This window comes from Mobula birostris, chromosome 2 (assembly GCF_030028105.1).
Source record: "Mobula birostris isolate sMobBir1 chromosome 2, sMobBir1.hap1, whole genome shotgun sequence".
Classification (NCBI taxonomy): Eukaryota; Metazoa; Chordata; class Chondrichthyes; order Myliobatiformes; family Myliobatidae; genus Mobula; species Mobula birostris.
This window is the reverse complement of record NC_092371.1, coordinates 52129059-52153456: the sequence shown is the minus strand read 5'-3', so window position 1 is coordinate 52153456 and position 24398 is coordinate 52129059. Positions and strand designations below refer to the sequence as shown.

The 24398-nt window shown below is 40.1% G+C and overlaps 1 protein-coding gene and 1 long non-coding RNA gene across 6 annotated transcripts in view; one reads left to right on the top strand and one right to left on the bottom strand.

Moving 5' to 3' along the window:
• The window catches only part of LOC140186485 (collagen alpha-1(XIV) chain-like), a 183972-nt gene that overhangs the window by 61729 nt on the left and 97845 nt on the right, over positions 1-24398 (top strand). For 3 of the 5 annotated variants that reach the window (XM_072240850.1, XM_072240826.1, XM_072240834.1), the window contains 8 exons: positions 1661-1800; positions 2623-2752; positions 2862-3001; positions 4747-4879; positions 8058-8212; positions 9930-10056; positions 21953-22075; positions 23555-23698. In XM_072240850.1, coding sequence (XP_072096951.1) covers positions 1661-1800; positions 2623-2752; positions 2862-3001; positions 4747-4879; positions 8058-8212; positions 9930-10056; positions 21953-22075; positions 23555-23698 — 1092 coding nt within the window. The remainder of the gene's footprint in view (positions 1-1660; positions 1801-2622; positions 2753-2861; positions 3002-4746; positions 4880-8057; positions 8213-9929; positions 10057-21952; positions 22076-23554; positions 23699-24398) is intronic. The other 2 variants (XM_072240841.1, XM_072240859.1) reach the window with 2 other exon arrangements.
• LOC140186506 (uncharacterized) overlaps positions 20392-24398 on the bottom strand; it is a 140905-nt gene continuing 136898 nt past the window's right edge. Inside the window, exon 4 of the long non-coding RNA XR_011882890.1 lies at positions 20392-20549. This is a non-coding gene — a long non-coding RNA (uncharacterized lncRNA). The remainder of the gene's footprint in view (positions 20550-24398) is intronic.

Below are 24398 nucleotides of genomic sequence, written 5' to 3'. Positions count from 1 at the left end.
AAAGAGCATAAAAATGTTAAACTACAAGAAAAGAATAACAATTCTACAGCCCAATTCAGATCAGCAAATCAGAGTCAGAATCAGATTTATTATCACTGGCATGTGATGTAAAATTTGTTAACTTAGTAGCAGCAGTTCAATGCAATACATAATCTAGCAGAGGGAAAAAAATAATAAATAAAATAAAACATAATAAATAAACAAGTAAATCAATTACATATATTGAATAGATTAAAATAATGTGCAAAAACAGAAATACTGTATATTTTTTAAAAAATGAGGTGCTGTCCAGATCTTCAATGTCCATTTAGGAATTGGATGGCAGAGGGGAAGAAGTTGTTCCTGAATCACTGAGTGTGTGCCTTCAGGCTTCTGTGCCTCCTACCTGATGGTAACAGTGAGAAAAGGGCATGCCCTGTGTGCTGGAGGTCCTTAATAATGGACACTGCCTTTCTGAGACACTGCTCCCTAAAGATGTCCTGGGTGCTTTGTAGGCTAGTGCCCAAGATGGAGCTAACTAGATTTACAACCTTCTGCAGCTTCTTTTGGTCAAATGAAGTAGCCCTCTATACTCTGGTGGTGCAGTGATGCCAGTGATGCAATTCAACAGGTTTCTAAAAGTAATAAGTAGGGCAGGCCTTTGACAGTTTAAGATGCCAAAACTGTCAGGGGCTACTGGAGTAGGGCTACGGGAGTAGGGCTGCACCATGCAAGGTATAAAAGTCTGATTGCCACTTGGACCTGCTCCAATTGTGGCATGTGAGGCCCTGATTTCATTGGGTGTTTCATGACTGCCGTAGATTAGTAAAGCTAAGAGGCCAGCAGGTGCACATGTGCAATGCTTACTTATGCTGTAGCTCAAGGTTTGTACAATTCAGCAGCACCTTCATTTGACTGTTTCAATAAATAATAATATAGTGTCATTATCAGCAAATATTAAAGAAAGTGAAAAGGAAGAGATGTAGATTAATGAAAGTGTGGAAGAAGAATGGTGAAAACGGAGTTGAAAGTAATGAAACATAAAGCAAAAGGAGAAAAATGTTGAAACAGCCGAGTGGAGAGATACCAAGAATAAGGAATGAACAACACAAAGATTTTGGGAATGGATAAAGAGCAAAGTGATAGAAAAGTGTATTATTTCCCAAATAAAAAGCTTTGGGAAAAACTATTAAATATCTCTTGATCTATTAGTATCCATTTCCATTTACAATGTATATTTAACATAAAGATCTCACAGGGTAGTTTGTAAAGAAGGAAAAAAGGTAGTTTTTAAAGAAGGTAGTTTGTAAATTAGGAAAATGAACATTGAACTAGAAAAGAAGAGACTCTGAAGGAAGCCAAACACTTGGCCAATCAAATATATTTTACCAAGAATCCCATAAAGGAGAGACAAAGAGATTTGGAGGTGAATTCTAGAGATTGTGATCTAGGGAACTGAAAATGCAACAGTGGAAGGGCAGGAGTTTGCAAAGAGACAGGCTCGGAGAAGCAGACAATGTCAATTCTCAAGCTCAAGGCTACAAGTCAATAGAACAACTGCCTGGTTGCATAAGAACCTCATAGGAAGAGGTCCTTAACTGATTTCAAGGTAGGAGGTCTTGGTAGGCATTATGTTAGATATGAACTGTTTTCAATAGTTTGTTTTGTTATTTATATATAGATCCACTGGATCCTCCAAAAAACCTGCACCTCACTGAGCTCCATCACAGTAGTGTTAAAGTAAATTGGGAGAGAGCTGCAAGGAAAGTGACTGGACATCAGATCATGTATGTGTCAGCTAATGGGAATGATCCCAAGCAGGTGAGATTTATGCTGAGCTTCTTGCTTGTGCCAGGGACTAACACACATTACAAATGAAAGTAACTGGTACTTAAGTTTCTTATTAATCACACAAATAAGAAAATGTCTTGGCTTTAGTTTCTATCATATCCACTAAGAACAACGTAACAGCATAAGCATGTTTTGGTTTTCCTCAGCTCTACTCTAACCTTTTAGAACTTGACTTTTTCTCCTTGAAGCAACGGAGGATGAGAGGTGACCTGATAGATGTGTACAAGATAATGAGAAGCTTTGATCGTGTGGATAGTCAGAGGCTTTTTTCCAGGGCTGAAGTGGCTAGCATGAGCGAGCATAGTTTTAAGGTGCTTGGAAGTAGGTACAGAGGAGATGTCAGGGTTAAGATTTTTACGCGGAGAGTGGTGAGTGTGTGGAATGGGCTGCCGGCGGGGTGGTGGAGGCGGAAACAATAAGGTCTTTTAAGAGACTCCTGGTTGGATACATGGAGCTTAGAAAAATAGAGGGCTATGGGTAAAGCCTAGGTAGTTCTAAGGTAGGGACATGTTCGGCACAGCTTTGTGGGCTGAAGGGCCTGTATTGTGCTGTAGGTTTTCTATGTTTCTAACCTTTTAAACAATTGTATTTAGTGAATGCCTTTTCCAGTTAATAACTTTATACATGGGGGAATAAGTCCTTTTACAAAGGCTCATAAGTAACTTCATAATTTTACACATATGATTAAATATTCCCTCAGTATATCCTTCCTCACTGGGTAAAATCAGTCATCTCTCTACATGGAAATTTGGAATGTGTATTCACGTACAGTATACCTGTTTATAATTCCAGATTGAAGTTGGTGGGAACGTTACAAATGTATTATTAAAAAATCTGACCTCGCTGACAAAGTATGTGATTTCTGTACTTTCCATTTATGATACCCTGAGGTCTGTGCCCATTACCATCACTGCTGAAACAGGTGTGTATCTTCCTAACTAGAATGCATTGTTGAGATTTTCTTGTAGTTGATTTAAAAAGAACCAATTATATTTGAATAATGAAAATATTCTGGATGTTTTTATTCTTAGTTAGGGTTCCACCTCCTTCAGATCTGAGAGTCACTGAATTTTCAGGCACCAGTTTAACAATTACATGGAAACATGCAGCCAGTGATGTTGCCCTCTACAAAATAAAATGGATTCCACTTAGTGGAGGAAAATTGTATGAGGTTTGTTTTATATATATTTAACCAACTAATTTGTTCTGTTTTTTCAGCTAAAGTGATAATATTTTAAGGGTCAATAAAGTTCAGTTTGAAAAAAACCAATGGATTCTGAAAACCCTCAGCAGGTCATTTGTGAGAAGTGACGCGGAGTTAATGTTTCAGGTGAAAGGTCTTTCAAAAGAACTGTGTTGTTTTATGAGACAAGGTTGGATGTGAGAGGCTTGTATCTGCTGGAGTTTCGAGGAATAGGAGGGGACTTCACAGAAATATAAAATCCTGAAGGTTTCTTGCTGGTGGTTTGATGTTTATCTTTAGAAGCTTTTTGTATGATGCAGAGCTCCGGGGTTGTACACCTAATGGGTTCCCCCCCCCCCCACTTTTTCTGCTTAGTAGGGTTTTTTTTATTACCACCCTCACAAGTGGACAAATACCCCTGACTCGAGTACTGAACTTTGTCTCATAAAAAATACGGTCGCCAATTTACTTGTTTCAATTAAGTTTCCAACAACAATGCTTAATTTTGTAACATCCAGTAAAGAATTGGCCACCTTCTTGGTACTTAACTGCCCTAATGATTTTTCGTCAGCTTTTTTTTCAGCATTATCCTTTATTTGATCCAATCCCAGACACCGGAGGTCAAATCTCAAATGCACTCAGTGGAAAGATCATTTCAAGCTTCAACATTCAGGAATCTTATGGGGATTTGATTGACCAATGCACACATAGCTGGATAGATTATTGATCCCAAAGGAAATTACAATGTTCCTGTAGCATTACAAGTGCACAAATATACAAATATTAGAAGAGAAGTAAGAAAGAATAAAAAAAATAATTTGCCTCAAACTGTCTAACAGGAAGGGTCGGTCATCAGTTTCCCATCTATAGGTCAACTCATTATAGAGCCTAAGGGCTGAGGGTAAGAATGACCTCATATAGCACTCTTTAGAGCAGCGCAGCTGTCTTAGTCTATTACTAAAAGTGCTCCTCTGTTCAGCCAAGGTGATATGCAGAAGGTGAGAAACATTGTCCAGAACTTCCAGGATTTTCCATAAGGTCCTTTGTTCTACCAAGGCCTCTAGTGTGTCCAGTTTGACTCCTATAACAGAGCCAGCCTTTCCAATCACCCATGTTGATGCCGTTGCCCCAGCATACTGCCACGTAGAAGATTGTACTGGCAACAACAGACTGGTAGGACATGTGAAGGAAAGGCATGCATACTCCAAAGGACTTCAGTCTCCTCAGGAAGTAGAGGCGACTCTGGCCCTTCTTGTACACAGCCTCTATGTTAGTGCTCAACTCAGGTTTGTCATTCAGGTGCATCCCAGGTACTTGTAGGTCCTCACCACACCCGCGTCCTCACCACCAGTAGTAACGGAGCAATGCAGGCTTAGTCTTCTTAAAATCCATTACAAATGCAAAGTCCATCTGTAACAAAGAGATGTGGTTGTCGATTTGGCATCAGTAACATACACGCAATACATTCATCACCATTCTGTACCATTCTTATAGTTTTCAAATCAATCAATCTTAATTTCTATTTGCTCTCTTCTGGAAATCTCTATTAAGAGTAATACATGTAAATCTAATTTTATTGAAAGGAGATGCATGAACTGTGAAATATAAATAGAAAACTGGGAATGTATTGTGAAACTGTCAACATCTATGAGTTTGAGAGCTATATTTGAAATGTTAATATGTCTTTGATTTGCTGAGAAGCATGCTATAAATTTTTCTTATTTTCCAAACAGCTGGACATCAAAGGGAACGTTAACACAGCAGTCTTACAGGGGCTGGCCAAAAACACAGAGTATCAGGTATCACTGTCAGCATTATATAATGACACAGCAAAGAGCAATGCCATTGTTCTGCGCTACAATACATGTAAGTAGTCTAATTCAGAGAGATTGAATTCAGTACCCTCAAATATATTGATATTTTTGGCATAGTTATAGTGTGATCTAGTGTCATTTTATTCACAAAGTGATGGTGGGAATCAATTGTGATGCCTGTGCTAGATGAATCCATCTCCCAAGAGCCACAAAATCACACTGGGATATTGCAACCAGCAGATATTGGGCTACACTGGAAAAGTGAAGGAAGATTCTCCCAATCTTTGCTGGGAGATGTCTGGGAGCTCTGGACTAGGCCACTGGTTTCAGACTGCATGTTTGTTGAGACAGTGTTGGTGGGGATGGGGATGGGGGTGGGAATGGAAAGGAAGAAAGCAGAAGCTGACGGGAAAGGAAACAAGTAGTGAAAGGGATGATTCAGGAAGGGAAGAGACAGAGGGAGGCTATGTGCACATGTGCGCATGTACACCCAGTTTTGAACTTGTGTCTGTCCACGTGCATGTGTGTGCTATGTTCTTGCAGCAGAGAAAGGTGTCCAGTTGTCTTGGACCAAGACCTCACTGTGCCAAGAGTATGCAGCTGTTACTTGGTTTTAAAATAATCCCACAGACAGATATCCTCCGTTCCTCAGAACTGGAGAAGAAGGAAAACATCTTTAACACTAAGGAAGTACCCAGAGAGAAGGATGGATTGAAATGGAGATGATTTCCACAATAAATTCTTATCATTTGACCTCATTATAAAATAAATGTGCTTGCATTTGGATAATTTTAACAGTGTGCCATTAGTGTGAAACAATGTATTTAACAAAAAAAAAATCTGTTAACAAATTAGCTACATGTTTCCCAAATCAGGCACTGGTTCTGTGAAGTTTTAGGTGAATTGAGCTCTTTACAGGCCACCTCCAGGTTATGAACAGGGTTTCATTTTTATTGATGCCCCCAAGTCAATTTGGTAAATCTCAAAAATACACAAAGATCACTTGATAGGATAACCGTATCTCCACAGCATTGCAATGAATGGCATCAAACACACTTAAGACTGATAATCGCTGGAGAATAAAGAAGGGGATCTAGTTCTAGCCTTTGTAGAAAGTGAATGTATGTATGTATGTATGTACTTTCGATCTTTGAATTTACTAATTTGATGGAAGCTTATTCATCCATGGGTAATAATCAAAAGTCAGGGATGGCCTGTACAGTGACAAAACTAAAGAAGAATCTGAAGAAGTTTTAGAAATGCTTAGACAGTACCTACAGAGAGAGAGAGAAACATATTGGTGATCTTTTATTAGAACTGAACATTATATAGGGAAAATAAAACCACCTTCCCATTCTATTTACGTCCTCCATCATTATGTACACCTCACTGCGTCCTTTTGTCATCCTTCTCCATTCCAGCCCTGCTGTCTCATTCTTGACCTTGCAGTGAAGAGCTTTCACTCAGGCAACATCCTTATAAATTTCCGTTGCACCACAATCATATCTTTCATGTAATGTGGTGACCCGTACAATACACTATGCTAAAACTTTGGTTTAATTTCTGATATATAGGATTATATTGCAATCTAGCTTTTCTAATATTCAGTTACTTGGCTCATAATTGTAAGCATTTCACGTGCCCTTTGAACCTTCACGCCTATATTGCCACCTTTAAAAATCCATGATTTATATATTACATTTCCTCAGCATCCTTCATCTCGGTCACTTCAACCTTCCCAAACGCATTTCCTCATGTTTCCCTGCTTTAAGTTAATCAGACCATTGCCATCACCTTGACAACAAAAACTTTCTTCTTCACCATATGGCCTATTATCATGTAAATCCTTTATCATGCATTTAAGTATAAATCAATATACAGTAAAAGAGCAAGGAGCTGTATATAGAGCTACATGGGTGAGAAGGTTCCAGTGTCATTAATGCCTGTGACACAGTATGCGTCATTTCCTGCAAATCAAACCAATTTTGAGTCCTACTTGTCTGTGTTTTTGACAAGTCTGTAATGCACAACCTTGTCAGACATTTTGCTGAACTCATTGTACCCTACATCAAACAATTATCTTTATCCTCCTTGTTCGCTCTTAAATTCAGCCATTTATCAGAATAGACCTTCCATAACAAATCCACACAGACTAAATTCCAGTAATCTAGGTCATTCTCAATAACTCCTTATTCTATCATTCAGAATTGATTCCATTGATTTGTTCATCATTGACATTAACCATCTTATAATTACCCATTCCTCATTCTCGTTTTTTAAACAATGGTGTAACAATAGCTGTCTTCCAGTATAACTTGTGTAGATAGCAATGATTGATTAATGCTGGTTAAAACAGTTCCAATTTCCTACCTTCTTTTAACAGCCTGAGATACATTTCATGTAGACTTGACAAAGCATTCGCTTTCAAAGTTGCTTTAACCAGTTATACTTTGTCTTTTACAATGCATAGTCCATAAAAACAGACGTTTTTCCGATCTACATCATCAGCATCCTCTTTCCATTTTGTAGCAAGTTGAAAAGTATTTGTTCATCACATTGTCCAGTTGCACATAGCTTTTACCTTTTTGATTCCTCATAGTCCAACTCCTTCCTTCAGTACTTGCAAGTATTATTTGATTAGCTCTTTTTACTTTCCACATTTCTCTTCTTTTTTCTCCCCTTTACTCTCTCTGGATATTCTTCTAGGTTTCCTGGTGAGCTAGGCTCTCTGCATCTAACACAACCATTTTCTTCTCATGGGCTTTGTCATGCAGGGGCAGCGAGATCTGGATTTGCTGAAGAGCTAATGAGGTTTGATAAGAGTAATTGTTTGATGTGGAGTACAAGAAATCCAGTTTTTTACCCTTTTGCAACATGTTTATTGTAAACCTTTGGGATCTTCTTAAATGTCTGCCATTACTCTGAGACTGATTATCATCAAGTAGCTGCTTCAGTATTATACAAAAGCAGTAAAACTGACTGTGGATTGTGATCATCATCTATGAACCAATGACATAGCTCTTCTATGCATTTCCAGTGCATTGGTCATTAGTAGTAATATAAATCTGAATTTTCAAGAATTATATTTACAACATGAGTTGTTACTGTATGATGTCCGAGGTCTGAGATTGCAATGTGATATTAACTTTCTGATTTAGATAATAAAACATTAAAATGCAGTAACCTTACCCTTATTTTAGAAGTTTTAAAAATGTATTTACCTGTGCCAGATGTTATTTTAGATTCCAGGTATCCTCCAACAAATCTTTTCATAGAGTCCAAGACTCCAACTAGCCTCCAAGTTAGCTGGGCTCATTCAGGCGGAGATGTTCAACATTACAAAATCTCATATATGACAGTTACAGGTGACCATGCTGATGAAATGGTAAATAACATTTGTACTAATCATCATCATATCAATTTTAAGTAGTAAAAGTCAAAATATAATGCCCATACTAGTCTGTATAGGAGGTTAATTTTCTATTTAAAATTCATTTGCCTGAAATTACAAAACTTATTAGAATTCAATGTTTACAAAACTTGGCTGCCACATGAATCATCTTTGTCCATGCCACTTCTGGAAAATATTACAAAAAATATCTTTCAGAGCTGAAAAATATTCAGATGTATTTCTGCAAGTGTAATTGAACTTCAGTGAATATAAATCAGGGTAGGCAACCTTAAGCATAAATGATTTTCAGCATGCATTATTCATTAATTTGAGGCAAAACATAACTAGATGTATTTAAATGTATAATTTCCATATTTCAAGTTTTTTTATGGCATTTATCTGACCCACCATCCACTCATTAATATGCGATCTGGCCCACAGAGGCAAAAAGGTTGCCGACCCCTGATATAAATGAATAGTCAATTTTTTCTTATTTCATGCCAAAAAAATGGCATGGCATTCAAGTGAACAAGGGATGGAATACTTCTAGCATACAGAACAAAAAAACTATTAAAAGTCAATTAAAACATTTAAAGCTAATTAAAAAAGAAAAAAATCAAAGGTCAAAGGTTCAAAGATCCAATTTAATGTCAGAGAAATTTATACAATATACATCCTGAAATGCATTTTCTTCGCAAACATCCACGAAAACAGAGAAGTGCCCCAAAGAATAAAGGACAGTTAAACGTGAGAACCTCAAAGTCCCCCCCCAGCTCCCCCCTCCCACGTTTAGTGCCATCTTAACTCTGCCTCCAACTCCGCCAACTCAAAAGCAAAATCTAAAATATTTAAGTATACTGTATGTACATTAAAATACTTAAGTATAAAAATATCAACTACAATTTTGAAAACATTTAACTATTTAAAGTATGAACAAATTACCTACTACCTACCTATCTAATGTGACAAAGGTTGTTTAAGTGGATTATGTAACATTAAATTCCACCATTGGAATCATTGTGGAGTCCAACATTATAATGCCTTTGAGGGAATAAGGACATAGTCTTATTGCTATTTTCTGCAGTGAACAGGACTGCCATTATTGTTGAAAGGAGATGATTGGTTAATGACTACTTGCATATTCTTGAATCTAAGTGGAAAGCAATCAGGAGGACATAAATTTCTTGGTCCTTTATATAACATATGATTGGAAAGTGTGACATAAAATATTTTAATATAGATTTATTTATTTTCTTTAAGCATAGAAACAAAACAAATGCTTCACACTTTTTAAACTTTTATAATCCTGCCTGATTTTCCTAAAATTATGATCTGATTCAACCTTAATTTTAGCTTTTTTAAAGAACTTGAAGCTTAAAATTTAATTAAAGAAAACAGGCTTCAAATTATTGGCCTGTGCATAAATAATTTTGATAAATTTAGCAGCTGGTTCTTGAACCAGAAAAGAAGTATGATTTATATCTGTTGCAACTTCTTGTTATGTTTATCTATACTATGTTAAAATATTAAGTTGATATAGTAATTGAGAAGTATATAAAGAGCACATTACTGGAACATCTTAGTTAAGTACAAAATATTTTAAGTTTTCAACCACTTAAAAACATATCAGCCGAATTACTATGCTTGACCACTTGTTTCTAAATAATCATATCTTGAAAACTTAATTAATAAAAGCTTTCTAACTTTCCAGATAACACATGTTAAGAGAAACAGCATAATATTACAACCACTTATATCTGATACCACGTACAATGTGACAGTTACTGCTGTCTATGCTTCAGGTGATGAGGCCAGTATATCCGGAGAGGGAAAAACCTGTAAGTATGATGACATTTTAACTTGAACTTGATAAGCCTTTCCTCTATTTTGGGTATTATTTCACGAACAATAGTAAAGATTGTGTAGCCATCTGGGTGGTCACCTGTTGAATTTCTTTACCAATCATAATATGCTAATCAGCACAATGGAGCCACTGCCTAAGAAAATAATCAACAGAAGTGCAGTCTCTGTTTTTCTTTGTAATTTTTGTAAACCCTACCTCAGTCATTTTTGGAAAAATTATTTTTTTAGAATGGTTCTAAAAACAGATATGTTTTTACAAGCTTTACATCCCTATAGTGGTTCTGTGCTGCTCTGTGACCCTCCCCCAGTCCCATTTCCATCTGGTGCTGGTCTTCATCAGATGTCAGACAGAGACAGAAAGGATAAATCTAACAGAAATTCCTAAGACTCCGAGAAATATGATGCCCTGAAAATATACTGTATAATCAAACACAGTAACAGCTGGCAAAACTGACAAATTCCATTCTTTCGAAATAATCACTTAGGTATGTTGAATGGCTCAGCCCTTGAGCTAAAACAACAAAATAAGTTGTTTTCAGGTAGTATCCCAGGAGTAAAGGCTTTCTAAGGATCTGCCCTTATCAGACCTTGGGAAGTCAACAAATCTCATTTTTCTTGTGGCAGTTGAAGAAGTGTAAATGGCACAAGATAGTGGTCATCAACAGCAGTTTTTTTTCAGCTATGTGAGTGCCATTAAAATCGTAAGCTAACATTCGTGACAAGTGAACATATTTGTAGGGTGTACCACACAATGAATAGACAGATCACATTGCATTACAGAACTCACTCTCATCCAGTTTCTTATTGCTTGACTTCTATGAGACTTTGCCTGTCCTTGTTCTCCTATCTTACAAAAACTATTAAATATTTAACTTTGTTATATAGGTAATATAGATGAAGTATCATATATAAGATTTAGGTTTATTTATCACATGTACATTAAAACATCAGTGAAATGCAATGTTTGTGATAACAACCAACACACTTAGGGTTGTGCTGGGGGCAGCCCACAAGAGTCGCCACATATTCTGGCGCCAATATTGCATACATGGCAGGACAACACAGAACACAACAAGCAACAAACCAACAATAGCAAAGTAAGCTTCCCTCCCTTCCACCCACACATATGGATCATCCTTCAATTCCAGGATGGACCTCCATGCCTCCTGTCTCCAGGACTCGTCATCGGGCTTTGACTTTTGGACTTCCGATCTGTATTGACCCCCAGACTAGCCAATGAGTTTAAGAGTTCAATTCATTATTATAAAATCCCTTCCTTTTGTAAATATTTATATGTGTTACAACACAGGCACTGTACATCAAAACACTGTTCTAAGCGAGAGAAAGTGTACTGTTGCCCATTGAATTTGATGCACATTGAATATATTAGACTTTCCTTAACAAAGGGTAGGATCTTCATGGTATTTTACAGAAGCACTTATTTGTAAATATTTGAAATTCTTATCAGTTCAGGTAATTCCCCAGATTGTGGTGGAGATGGCTAGTAAAGGTGCAATATAAATCACTGCCTGGAACTTTAGGATCCCTGTAAAGTACAGATCTGTTTCTTTTAGAGTAATGACTCCGCTTAGCAGTACTGATGGACTGATAACTTACTTATGTGCACTGATCTGTTGTCTACACGTGTGCATTGATCCTTTATCTCTCTCTCTCTCTCTGCAACATGAATACACAAGTTAGCCTCACCTTCCATGTGTGTGCCTTTATTTAATTAATATGTTGTTGTACATACACAACAGATTAGCAATGAGTACGAACCTGAATGTCAGTGAATATCACCAACTGCACCGGCAGTTTTGGAGCAACTGAATTCGGAACAAGGGAGAGACAGCGAGAGGAAAGAGTGAATCAGTACAAAGAAGGTAGTCACAGATCCTAATGAAGGGATGCCTGAGAAATAGTGCATGGTACACAGTGAGAGAAGCACAACTAGCAAAGTTGAAGTGAAAATAATGTGACGATGTCCTTAGTCAGGAAAGCTGATGAATTTGATAGTGCTAGTGAGGACTGGGAATCGTATATCAAGAAGGTTGAAATGTATTGTAATACGAATGATGTGGATGAGGAAAGGAAAGTCCCCACGCTTCTTAGCTTGTTGAGTGCTAAAACGTACAGTCTCTTACACAACCCCGTAACTCCTGAAAAGCCAGCAAGCATGACGTTCAACAAAATTGTTACAATTTTACAAAATTTCTTGACCTCTAAACTGCTGGTAATAGCTGAGAGATTTGAATTTAACAAAAAGAACCAGTCAGATGATGAAAGCATTGCTGAATACATTGCAGAACGGTGCAAACTTTCCCAATCCTATGACCCTAGAGATGGACTTTCTGATGCATTAAGGTAGTGGCTTGCATGTGGCATGCATAGTCAAATCACTCAAAAGAGACTACTGTCCGAAAGAGACATAACCATAGAATGGGCATTGACCATTACAATATTATCAGAGACAGCAGAAAAGGATGCATCAAGACTACAGAAAAAGAGATTAAAATGTGAAACACACAAAATGTCACTGAATGGTGCAAAAAGCCAAAGATGTTATTGATGAGGCAAATCCTCCCATGATACAAATAACTTGGTTCAAAGAAAAAGTTTGCAGGAAGTGTCACAGGCAAGGTCACACAGAGAGAATGTGCAAGGCAGACAAAAAGCACAACCAAGCACAAAACTAAGCAAATGCAAAAAGTGATCAAACGTGAAACAAAATCAGACAGCACAGAGTCTGACAAAGGTGAACTGTCATGCTTAGAACTGCATATGTTACTGAAGCAGATCACAAAATCATATAGATCACAATAGATGTATCTGGTGTGAAACTGAAAATGGAGCTGGATACAGGTTCAGCTGTATCTATAATTTCAGAGGCTGATATAACAGACTGATTTCTAAGCTACCATTAGAAAAGACCTATGTGATGTTAAAGACTTACACAGGCGAAAAAGTGTCTCCCAAAGGCAAACTGAAAGTAAATGTGACATACAGTGGCAAAACACAGCAGTTAGAGCTTTACATATTGAAAAGTAGAGGCCCAGCACTTTTTGAATGTGAATGGTTGAGAAAAATCCAACTAGACTGGCACATGATCAAAGCTTTAAAAAACCATCAACAGGCAATGGCAACCCAAACAGTAGGACTAACCGGAGACTGCCACAGCTGCTTAATGCTAATGAGAAAGTGTTTGAGAAGGGTGTCGGTAAGTTCAAAGGCTTGAAGGCCAGAATTGAACTTGAAGCAACAACACCAAGATTCAATAAAGCACAACCAGTGCTTTATGCACTACGCCCTAAAGTGATTGCTGAACTTCAGAGCTTGGAGGTGTCTGGCATTCTGTCCAAGATTGAGTGGAACAACTGGGCCATGCCCATTGAACCGATGATCAAGAAACGAAGGCTGGAGCTGTTTGCATATGTGGGGACTTTGAAGTGAGCATCAACCCGGTGCTGCATACTGTGCAGTATCCCCTGCTGTAAATAGAAGACATTTTTGCATTTTTGGCAGGCGGAGAAACGATTTCAAAGATTGACTTGTCAAAAACTTATCTGTAAATGGAGATTGAGGAGTCAAGTAGGATGTTCCTCTCAATCAACACTCACAAGGGACTGTTCCAGTGTAATCATCTTGTCTTTGGGGTCGTATCAGTTCAGCAATTTGGCAAAGAGCAATGGACCAAGGGCTCCAAGGTATCCCAGGAACACAATATTACCTTGATTACATCATTGTGACTAGCAAAAATGAAGATGAGCACCTCCAGAACCTCAGTAAAGTGCTTTACAGGCTGAAGGAGTATGATCTGCGCGTAACAAAAGAGAAATGTTACTTTTTCAAGAATTAAATCTTATAATGTGGAAATGTCATTGACAAGCTTGGCTTACATAAGTTACAAGAGAAGATGCAAGCAGTGCTACAGGCCCCCGAACTGGAAAATGTGTCACAATTCAGGTCATAACTGGGCTTTGTACATACTACCACCAATTTCTCCCAAACATTGCTGCAGTGCTGCACCCATTGAATTCGCTGGGACAGACAGGAGCAGAAAGATGTGAAAAAGCATTCAAGGAAACAAAGAGACTAATAACATTTAATGAACTGCTCACCCATTATGACCCATTTCTGGCCATCAGACTGACATGCAATGTGTACTCTTCTGGCATTGGAGCTGTTTTGCCACACATTATGAAAGATGTATCTGAACGTCCGATTGCATTTGCTTCAAGGGCACTGATGAGTCCAGAATGCAACTACACACAGATCAACCGAGAGGCCCTTAGGGAATAAAGAAGTTCTACCACTACTTGTATGGCTTAAATTAATATGGTGACATAGGGTTAGAGAATGTTGAATCGTTGTGGTTGGAGTTAAGAAACTGTAGGGATAAGAAAACCATTATGGGAATCATATATAGGCTTCCAAATAATAGCCAAAATATGGGTTTGAGATTGCAAAGGGAGCTGGAAAAGGCATGTAATAAGGGAAATGACATAATTGTAATGGGATACTTCTATATGCAAGGGGATTGGGAAAATGAGCTTGGTGTTGGATCGCAAGAAAGGGAATTTGTTGAAATCCTACGAGATAGCTTTTTAGAGTTTGAGCTTGACCCTACTCGGGGAAAGACTATCATGGATTGGGTGTTGCATAATAACACAGATCTTTTTAGGGAGCTAACGTAAAGGAACCCTTAGGTGGCAGTGATCACAGTATGATTAAAATCATACTGCAATTTGAGAGGCAAAAGTGTAACTCACATTTAACAGCATTGCAATGGAATAAAGGGAATTAGAAGCATGAGAGAGGTGCTTTCCCAGGTGGATTGGAGGAGGATACCAGTGGGGATGATGGCAGAGCAGGGACGGCTGAAGTTTCAGGGAATAGTTCAGTTCACAAGGTACAGGTCAGATATGTCTCACAGAGGAAGAAGAACTCAAATGGTAGGGTTAGGCAACCGTGGCTGACAAGGGAAGTTAAGGACTGCATAAAAGCCAAGCAAAGGGCATATAAGGTAGTAAAAGTGAGTGGGAAGTTGGATGATTGGGAAGCTTTTAAAATACAACAAAAGGCAACTAAAAAAGTTATGAGAAGGGAAAAGATGAAAAAGAGGGTAGGTTAGCCAAAAATATAAAGCAGGATATCAAAAGTTTTTTCAGTTATATACAGAGTAAAAGGGAAGTGAGAATTGATATTGGACCGCTGGAAAAATGTTGCGGGTGAGGTAGTAATGGCGGGCAAAGAAATGGCAGATGAACTTAATGGGTACTTTGCACCTGTCTTCACTGAGGAAGACACTAGCACTCCGCCTGAGATCCGAGAGTGTCAGGGAGCAGGAGTGAGTGCTATTGGTATTACGATGGAAAAAGGGCTAGGTAAACTCAAACACAAAATAATCTGCAGATGCTGTGATCAAAGCAACATTTTCAGTACGCTGGATGAACTCAGCAGGGCAGGCAGCATCAGTTAGAAATGATGAGTCGACGTTTCGGGCCGGAACCCTTCGTCAGGATTGAAGAATGAAAGATGGGGAAGGATTTGAAGAATGCTTGTAGCTTCAGTTGAAAGACCAGTAATTTGAAAGACAAAGGGGTGGGGGAGGGGAAGCATTGACGTCATAGCCCTGAAAACAATGGGTAGTAGAAGAAGGAGGCGGAACCATGAGGGAACTGGGGGAGGGATAGAGTGAAATAGGGATAGAGGAAGGGAGGGGGAGGGAAATACTGGAAGTTGGAGAATTCTATGTTCATACCAAGGGGCTGGAGACTACCTAGACGGTATATGCTCCTCCAACCTGAGTTTAGCCTCATCATGGCAGTAGAGGAGGCCATGTATGGACATATCTGAATGGGAATGGGAAGCAGAGTTGAAGTGGGTGGCTACCGGGAGATCCTGTCTGTTGTGGCGGACGGAGTGGAGGTGCTCGACAAAGCGGTCCCCCAATCTGCGTCAGGTTTCACCGATGTAGAGGAGGCTGCACCGGGAGCACCGGATGCAATAGATGACCCCAACCTTCTACTACCCATTGTTTTCAGGGTTATGACGTCAGTGCTTCCCCTCCCCCACCCCTTTGTCTTTCAAATTACTGGTCTTTCAACTGAAGCTACAAGCATTCTTCAAACCCTTCCCCATCTTTCATTCTTCAGTCCTGACGAGGGGTTCTGGCCCGAAACGTGGACTCATCATTTCTAACTGATGCTGCCCGACCTGCTGAGTTCATCTAGCGTACTAGGTAAACTCAAAGGTCTTTAAGAGGATAAGTCACCTGGGCTAAATGGACTACTTCCAGAGTGCTGAGAGAGGTTGCTGAAGAGGTAATGGATGCATTGGTCATGATCTTTCATGAATCACTTGATTCTGGCATGGTCCCGGAGGACTGAAAGATTGTAAATGCCACTCTACTCTTTAAGAAGGTAAGAAGGTACTACTACTACGTCGACTCAAGCCTAGGGGGCCAGTGTCAGGGATGATGACAGACTCTCCACTTCTCCCTCTCCCTCATCAGTGTGTTCAGTTTATCTACATTAGCCACGCCGCTGTCTTCTAGGAGTGTGTCGACCATAGTCTTGGGAGGGCGCCCGGGGTTCATCCTCCCGTGCTTGGGCTCCCATATGATGACTAGGCTGGCAGGTAGCTCGGGGTGGCGTAGACAGTGCCCCGCTCGTTGTAGTCTTCGCACCTCGACTTTAGTGATGAGCATTGGTAGGTTGTTATAGAGCTCGACGTTCGTCATGTACTGTTGCCAACTCACGTCAAGAGCCATCCAGAGCATTCGTGTATAGCAACCATCTAGAGACTTCCGCATCGTCTTGGTGAGTGCCCACGTCTTGTATCCGTATGTGAGAATGGACTCTATGACTGCTATGAAAATCCTCTTTTTAAGCCCTCTGGTCAGGTTTGGCTTCCAGATTTCCTTCATGTCGTTCATAGTTCTCCACACCAGCACCTTCTGTATCTTTATGTCCTTCTCCGAACTCATCATTCTTGACCCGAGGTACTTGTAGTCAAAGACTTTCTTAATGGTATCATTCTCTATGGTCTTGAAGGTAAGGTAAAAGAAGGGAAATTATAGACCAGTTAGCCTAACCTCAGAGGTTGGGAAAGTGTTGGAGTTCATTATTAAGGATGAGGTTTCGATGACTTATTTTATCATTCGTCTCCAAGTGCAAAGTCAGCATGGTTTCTGTAAAGGAAAATCTTGTCTGACAAATCTGTTAGAATTCTTTGAGGAAGTAACAAGCAGGGTGGAGAAAGGTGAGGAGGTGAATGTCACTTACTTGGATTGTCAGAAGGCATTTGATAAAGTGTCACACATGAGTCTGCTTAACGAGATAAAAGGCATTACAGAGAAGATACTGACATGGATAGCCAAATGGCTGATAGGCAGGAGGCAGTGAGTGGGCCTTTTCTGGTTGTCTGCCAATGACTAGTGGTGTCCCTCAGGGGTCTCTATTGGGATGCTATTTTTCACATTGTCAATGATTTGGATAATGGAACTGATGGCTTTATGGCAAAGTTTATGAATGATACGAATATAGGTGGAGGAGTAGGTAGTGCTGTCGAAGTAATGCGATTGCAGCAGGACTTGGACAAATTGGAAAACTGAGCAAAAAAGTGGCAGATGGAATACAGTGTTGGGAAATGTATCATAGTGCATTTTGATAAAAATTGAATTGAATTGGCTTTATTACTTACAGTTTTCACATACATGAGGAGTAAAAACCTTTATATGCCTCCATCTAAATGTGCAATTTACAGTAATTTTTAATAAATAGTATGTACAACAGGACAGTCAATATAATATAGAAATACAATTGTATCAGTGTGAATTAATCAATCTGATGGCCCGGAGCCTGTTGGTCCTGGCTTTTATGCTGTGCTACTGTTTCCCGGGTGGTAGCAGCTGGAACAGTTTGTGGTTGGGTTGACTCAGGTCCCCAATGATCTTTCGAGCCCTCTTTATGCACCTGTCTTTGTAAATGTCCTGAATAGTGGGAAGTTCACACCTACAGATGCGCTGGGCTGTCCACACCACTCTCTGCAGAGACCTGCAATTGAGGAAAGTACAGTTCCCATACCAGGCAGTGATGCAGCCAGTCAAGTTGCTCTCAATTGTGCCCCTGTAGAAAGTTCTCAGGATTTGGAGACCCATACCAAATTCTTCAACTGAATGTGGTGAAAGAGGCACTGTTGTGGTTTTTTCACGATGTAGCCGGTATGTACAGACCACGGGAGATCCTCGGTGATGTGTATGCCGAGGAAATTGAAGCTGTTCACCCTCTCAAGTCCAGATCCACTGATGTCAATAGGGGTTCGCCTGTCTCTATTCCTTCTGCAGTTCACAACCACCTACTTTGTTTTTGCAATAATTGAGGGAGAGGTTGTTTTCTTGACACTACTTTGTCAAGGTGATGATTTCTTCCCTGTAGGCCACCTTGTTAGTGTTTGAGATAAAGCCAATCAGTGTAGTATCATCGGCAAATTTAATTAGCAGATTAGAGCTGTGGGTGGCGACACAGTCATGGGTATACAGGGAATAAAGGAGGGGACTTAGTACACAGCCCTGAGGAGCACCTGTGTTGAGGGTCAGAGGGGCAGAGGTGAGGAATCCCAGTCTACCAACTGCCAGAGATCTGACAGGAAGTCCAGGATCCAGCTGCAGGGTGAAGGCTGAGATCTCTGAGCTCCTTGTCAAGCCTGGAGGGAATTATGGTGTTGAATGCTGAACTGTAGCCCAAGAACAGCATTATCACCTTGGCATCCTTCTCCAGATGGGTAAGGATGGTGTGTAGAGCTGTAGCTATTGTGTCATCTATTGGTCAATTGTGTCAGGAGGTGAATTGTAGGGGGTCCAGTGTGGATGGCAGTAAGCTGCAGATGTAGTCCTTGACCAGCCTCTCAAAGCATTTGCTTATTATTGAGGTGAATGTGACCCAACTCCAGTTGTTCAGACATGTTACCTTGGTCTTTTTAGGCACTCTACACTGGGAGAGGGAGAGATTAAAAATGTCTGTAAACATACCTGCCAGTTTTGCCGCGCACATCCTGAGTACCTGCCTTGGGATGCCATCTGATCCCGCAGCCTTGTGACTGTCCACTCGTTGGAAACACCTGCGTACTTCAGCCTCAGAGATGACCAAGGTGCAGGTCACTCCGGCTGCTCTCCTCAGGGGCTCAGTGTTGGTGACATCGAACTGAGCATAAAAAAAGATTTAACTCTTCTGGGGGAGAGGCAGCAATGTTGGAAACACTACTGTGTTTTGCGTTGAAGTCTGCAATGGTGTGCAGACCTTGCCATAAGCTGCGTGTGTTGTTGGTGGAGAATTGTGTCTGGATCTTGTCCCTGTATTGTCATTTTGTGGTCTTGATGACTTTGCACAGATCATAGTTGCATTTCTTGAGTTCCTGATTAATGTAAACTCCATCTGCCATGGAACAATAGACAAGGTTCAAACATCAGAGGTACAGAGGGACTTGGGAATCCTCATGCAAGACTCCTCGAAGTTTAATTTACAGGTTGGGTCTGTGGTAAAGAAGGCAAATGCAATGTTGGCTTTTATGTCAAAGAGAATAGAATATGAAAGCAAGGAGAAAATGCTGAGTATTTATAAAACACTAGTCAGGCTGCACTTGGAGTATTGTCAACAGTTTTGGGCCCGATATTTCAGAAGGGATGTGTTGTCATTGGAGAGAATCCAGAGGAAGTTCATGAGGATGATTCCGGGAAAGAAGGGGTTAACATATGAGGAGTGTTTGGCAGCTTTGAGCTTATACTCACTGGAATTTGGAAGAATGCGGAGGGATCTCATTGAAACCAACCTAATATTGAAAGAACTAAATAGGATGGAAGTGGAGAGGATGTTTCCTATGGTGGAGGTATCTAGAAGGAGAGGAAAGAGCCTCAAAATTGAAGGATGACCTTTTAGAACAGAGGTATTGAAGACTTTTTTTTAGCCAAGAACTAGTGAATCTGTGGAATGCTCTGCCACAGACTGCGGTGGAGGCCATGTCAGTGGGTATATTTAAAGCAGAAGTTGGTAGTTTCCTGATCGGTCAGGGCATCAAAGGATATATCGAGCAGGCAGGTGTACAGGGCTGAGCGGGATCCAGGTTCAGACATAATGGAATGGTGGAGCAGACTCGATGGGCTGAATGGCCTAATTCTGCTCCTCTGTCTTAAGGACATATATTTACTCTAGTGACAGACCACCAGCCCCTTATGTCCATTTTAAATCCTAGAAAGGGTGTTCCTGTGATGTCTGCTACCTTGTTGCAACGTTGGACACTTACCATAGGAGCCCACTCTTACGATAGAGAGTTCAAGAGTACCAAGCAACACAGCAATGCTGATGGCTTGTCACATCTTCCACTGTTAGCAACTGAAGAAGAAAGGTCTTCATTCTGTGACCCAGCAGAGGTGTTCCACATCGCAGAGGTCACCAGCAGCCGGTAACAAATTCTGAAATACAAAGAGAAACAAAGAGTGACCCGACATTATCAAAAGTCTGTGACATCACCAGGCAAGGATGGCCAGTTTATGGTAATCGTTTGTTTCCAGAGTTCTCAGCAAAACAAGACCAACTGTTGGTAATTAAAGGACACTGATGTGTGGATCTCCTGTTGTGGTTCCGACTAAAATGTGCACCAGAGTGTTAGAAAATCTGCATGAAGGACATCTAGGTCAGTCAAGATGAAGAGTCTTGCTGGAGCTACGTGTGGTGGCTGGGAATAGATAGACAGATTGAAGACTTGACCAAAAGCTGTTCAGGATGCCACAAAGTTCAAAATACACCCCCACAGGCACTGTTACATCCGTGGGAGTGGCCAGCTTCACCATGGTAAAGAGTACATATTGACTTTGCTGGGCCATTCATAGACTCCATGCTTCTGATTACTGTGGGTGCTCATTCGAAGTGGCCTGAGGTCATACCAATGAAGTCACTCATCTCTAAAAGTCCACTCTGAGGACTCTATTGCCAGAAATGTCTTACCTGAACAAATTGTGAGAGACAGTGGACCACAATACATGTCAGAAGAGTTCAGAGTATTCATGAAAGAAATAGGCAACAAACATTTCAAGTCACACACGCAAAATGCTGGTATCCCTCCCCTCCCTCTTTCAAATCTCTTACTATTTTTTCATTCAGTTAGTCCTGACGAAGGGTCTCGGCCCGAAACGTCGACTGTGGTCTTCCTATAGATGTTGCCTGGCCTGCTGTGTTCTACCAGCATTTTGTGTGTGTTGCTTGAATTTCCAGCATCTTCAGATTTTCTCGTGTAAACATTTCAAGTCAGTTCCTCACCGCCCAACAATGATTCCCCTTAACACTACTGATGGACTGATAACTTAGTGTGCATTGATCTGTTATCTACGCATGCACACTGATCTCCCTCTCCCTCACCTCTCCCTCCCCCTCCCCTCTTACATAAATGCATGAGTTAACCTCACCTTCTGCATGTGTGCCTTTATTTAATTGATATGTAGTTATACAGACACAATAATTGCCATATTAAACTACTAAATTACTGTCCCTTTCAGAGGGTAATGACAACCAGGTAACCTGATATACTGGTTTTTAAACTTTCATTACTGCTGCAACATCAGGGTGAGAGGCTGTTGAGCCATGGATGCAAAATATGTGTTGCTTACAAAAAGGATCATTAGCATAATGTAAGAGTATGTTCAAAGTCAGTTTATTGTCATATGCACAAGTACATGTATGCTAGGGTGCAATGAAAAACTTACTTGCAGCAGAATCACAGGCACTTAGCAATGGATATTACTGTTAGCATTTTTATTTCTTAATAAACATTTCCATTGACGAATGGCAATTGGTTTTACACTGAGCTTCGTTCCTGCAGTGCCATTTGTTCCACCAGCCAACCTACGAATCACTGCGGTATCTTATAATCACTTCCGTGTCGTATGGGATAAAGCTGAGTCCCAACCTATGGGATACATAGTGATTTACCAGGCAGCTTCTGGTAAGTGTAGACTTGACTTAATTTGATGAAGGGCCAGAACAATGTTTGAATTTTTCCTAACAGCGTTGTTTCAGAGGTTAAATGACAATAAATTAATTGGAACAGAACCAGTCCCACCCTGATTCTGCTAACTGCATTAGTGATGAGATGAGGGTTAGTGACCAATCTGCTTGTGGCAGGTAAGTACATCATTTCAATACAGTGAAATCTTAACAGTGTTCAGTTTTGGTTACATATGACCTCTCTGGCCTAAAGCAAACGTGTAGCAAAGATGAAGGCTTGAAGTCCTGAGGTATATGCTTTTACTGCACACATTATGAATCATGAGGAGCTGGATTGTTTCTACAAGACTCAGTAAGGTCATCTCTGTACCTCCTGCCACTAATTCCTATCTACCATGATCTATCTGCCTGGTCCATCACCCTCAACCAACTTCCAATTCATTAATCAGCTCTTCCTTAGCTCTGGATTCAAGACATTTTGACCACTACCAGGCTCACCCTGACAACCTTGAGAATGCACTTGCAATTCAAGTCCCTCACTCTGAGACCGTCTCACACAATTCTTTTAATATACCTTCTCTGGAAACATTCCCTAGTGGTACCCACCTTTAGACTAACTATCATGCTGCACAGAACAGGCCCTTCAGCCCATCATGTCCATGTTGACCACTGTATGCCTATCCATATGATCAAAGTAGCGGCAGTCTTGCCATACTGAGGTAGTAATTAGGATTGTGCAGGTTGTTTCAAGAACTACATAGTTGAAGGAAAGTAGCTGTGGGATTTCTGGCTTAGGTTTATATTTTTGCTTTATTATTAGTCACCTGGATTTGGTGAGGGGGGCAGCCTGCTGGTGTTGCCACCACACATTCTAGCACCAACACAGCATGCACAGCAGAACAACGTGCAGCCAACAGACAGCACACAACATCAAGATGAACTACTTTCCCACCTACCCACCAAAGCAAAGCTCTTTCCCAACTCCCCATCTACACACACAAGGACAGGCCTTCAACCTCAGCACTCAGCAACCCAGAGGCTTTAACCTTCAGGCGTTGAGCTCCCAACACACCAAAATTGTGGCCTTGACTTCCATGCTTTGACTCCAGGCCAGACCTACAGACTGTGCCCTAAAATTGCAGATGTCTGTTTCTCCTCCTTAAACTAGCTCTCCAGTTAAATTCTGTGGGTCTTGAAGTAAAACTTACACATGATCTATTTTATGTGGCTTGAATTAACACATTAGGTTAAAGAAGGAACTGTCTTACAAATCAGCCTTGGGTCTTTGTTGTGGTTATAGAATCAGAGGCTGTTGAAAGTATTGATAATCCTGAAACGTGGTCATAGTAGATTTCTAAGATTAACTTGCATTACAGTTTGGTTAATTTTATAATCTAAGCATAGGATTATCTCCATTAATCACTGTTGTTTCTTTGATCCTTGCACATGAGAAGAATTATAGACTTCTTTTTTGCAGGTAAAGTCATGGAAGTAATGACTGGAGAGGATGCAGACTCGATTGTGATAAAGAACCTTCAGAGTGGACAGGAATACAATGTCAGAGTGTTTGCACTGTATCCAAATGGCAACAGTACTTTCATTGAAGGAAAAGCCACAACATGTAGGTTCTGTCACTTAAACAACAGTCATCGTATCTAAAGTATACTAATTCAGTCATTGCCAATTTGACTCAATTGGCAGCCTTCAACTTTACTTGAATATATGGTTTTTCAAATATTATTCCAAGGTTTACCCATTTAATCAAACAAGTCATATGCATGGTCATCTTTCTTTCCTAAATCTCCACACCTGTTTATCTCAATTATCCACATTTGCCTGTAGTGTGCTTTCCCTGTGTCCCACCAGACAAGAAATGCAAATTTAATATTCTCTGCCTGCTCAGGTGTAAGTTAAAGACCCCATTGTCATGTGAGGTGAACAGTGAATTTCTTTGCAGTGTCAGCTATTGCTCTCTGCTTGTGTCTCAGCAGTGTTAAATGCTTTTGAGTTAACCTTGAGCAGTTTGATAATTGCTAAATATGAATGGTTTTATTAATATAAATCTAAGAATAATATTATAGTTGTTATTAGTTGTATTTCCTTTGTGTAGTCTGTGTATATGTCATCATCATCATCATCATCAGGTGCCGTGCCCAGTTTGAACTTTGACTGCCATGGCCCACACATTCCTGTTTCGAGTCAAGTGGATCAGTTTATTGGTATTCATTTCCAGTTCTCTGGCTGCTGTCTTCATCATCAATTGTCTTTGTCTTCCTCTTGCTTTCTTCCCTTCAATCTTTCCCATAATTACCGTGCATTCT